General features: G+C 42.0%; 1 protein-coding gene across 1 annotated transcript; it reads right to left on the reverse strand.

Annotated features, from left to right (window-relative positions):
• Positions 1-1,028: 1,028 nt before the first annotated feature.
• On the reverse strand, positions 1,029-1,487 carry LOC118407055 (tubulin alpha chain-like). Its single transcript, XM_035807472.1, has one exon. The coding sequence runs from the start codon at positions 1,410-1,412 to the stop codon at positions 1,029-1,031; it is 384 nt and encodes a 127-aa protein (XP_035663365.1). The 5' UTR covers positions 1,413-1,487.
• Between the last annotated feature and the right edge of the window lie 271 nt (positions 1,488-1,758).

A 1,758-nucleotide genomic window follows, 5' to 3' on the forward strand; every position in this document is an offset into this window, starting at 1 on the left:
TGAATGCTACACCCAATATGTTGACTTATTCATACCTATAGATATCCCAATATATCTGTTTAGGTGTACTGTCATCATCATCATCGCGGGCCGCTTGCCCGGACCAAGTCCACCCTCTCCTTCTTATACATGTAGACCTTACGAAAGTCGCTGTACTTTTGTCGTGTCAAGATTTCCTGCATACCTAAGCACAATTGAAAATATGACCGGGTGCTTTGGCTAGCTGACACGGGTTTGATACGACGCGGGTTCGATTCTCGCCTAGACATTTTGTCCTTGGGAAAGACACTTAAAATTACTTTCTTCACTCCACCTAGATGTAAAAATGACTTCGGTTGGGGAGGTAAAAGGTGGTGGAAGGGGAGGGATGGGCTCACCACATCACATGACATGGCAAAGCTGCATGACGTGTCTGGAAACGTCTGAATGGCTTGTGATGATTTTTGTAATTGAAAAATAAGGATCAATAGAGATCCATGGTTCCTGACAAAGCTACAGCGGTAGATAGTTACATGAACACACATCAATTCTTTTTTTTTATTCACAAGTAACATTACAAAACATAAACAAAAGGTGAACCATCCAAACTACTAGTATGTAAATCGTATATACAAAGAAAACATAACTATTAAGTAAAACATAAACCAAAACTACAGACTGATGTATCATCTGTAACAAATTTTTCCCACTTCCCTTGGTGTTTTGCCATCTCCTGTTAACAATTTGACCTTCAACCCTTTCGAATAGATTAACATAATTAATAAATGTTTTGAAATTAAATCTTTTGGATTCCCTGCATTTCTAAATGTACATTTTGGCCAATAGAATAAGAAGATTGCCAATGACAGAGACCCCTTGATTAAGATTCTTATCAACAAACTTTAGGTTTAATCGTCTTTACCTTCGCCAAGAAGGTTATGTTTTGGGTAGGGTTTGTATGTTTGTATGTATGTATGTATGTATGTATGTATGTTTTAGTTATATGAATAGACATTAATTCTTGAGAACAAAATCTACGTTTAATCGTTTCAACCCACCACTTTGTGGACTCGATCCAACGTTCTGTCGATGATCTCTTTCCCGACGGTGTAGTGTCCGCGTGCGTAGTTATTAGCCGCGTCTTCCTTCCCAGAAATCATCTGTTCGGGGTGAAACAGTTGCCGGTACGTCCCAGTCCGGACTTCATCGATCACAGTGGGCTCCAGGTCCACGAAAACGGCCCTGGGGACATGCTTCCCCCCTCCCGTCTCACTGAAGAACGTGTTGAAGGAGTCGTCCCCATAGCCGACGGTCTTATCACTCGGCATCATCCCGTCGGGCTGTATGCCGTGCTCCAGGCAGTACAGCTCCCAGCAGGCGTTACCGATCTGTACACCCGCCTGCCCGATGTGTAGGGACACACACTCGCGCATGGTTACCGAAATCAGCGACGGGGTTATACAAGAAAAGTTTGTAAACCTGTGCCGCTCACTGAGGACGTGTCAGGAGTCCACTAGAGCCTGGAATAAACACTGTAATGCTCTCTGACCTGAGATAATTACCTTTCCGCTTAACTAGCTACACTTATCTAACCTAGAGGCACTGTTGGCCTCAACCTTAAGCATTCTCAGATGGGATTACAATACGAAAATATATATAATGGTAATCAAAAGTTTGAAATTAAGAGTTTCAAACTATTCAAATACAGGACAGACTCTTGTAGTTAATTTCAGTAAGCCTTGTTTGGTATAGCAGATGTGTTGATAACATGTGTGTCTG

The sequence above is a fragment of the Branchiostoma floridae genome, chromosome 19 (assembly GCF_000003815.2).
Source record: "Branchiostoma floridae strain S238N-H82 chromosome 19, Bfl_VNyyK, whole genome shotgun sequence".
NCBI lineage: Eukaryota > Metazoa > Chordata > Leptocardii > Amphioxiformes > Branchiostomatidae > Branchiostoma > Branchiostoma floridae.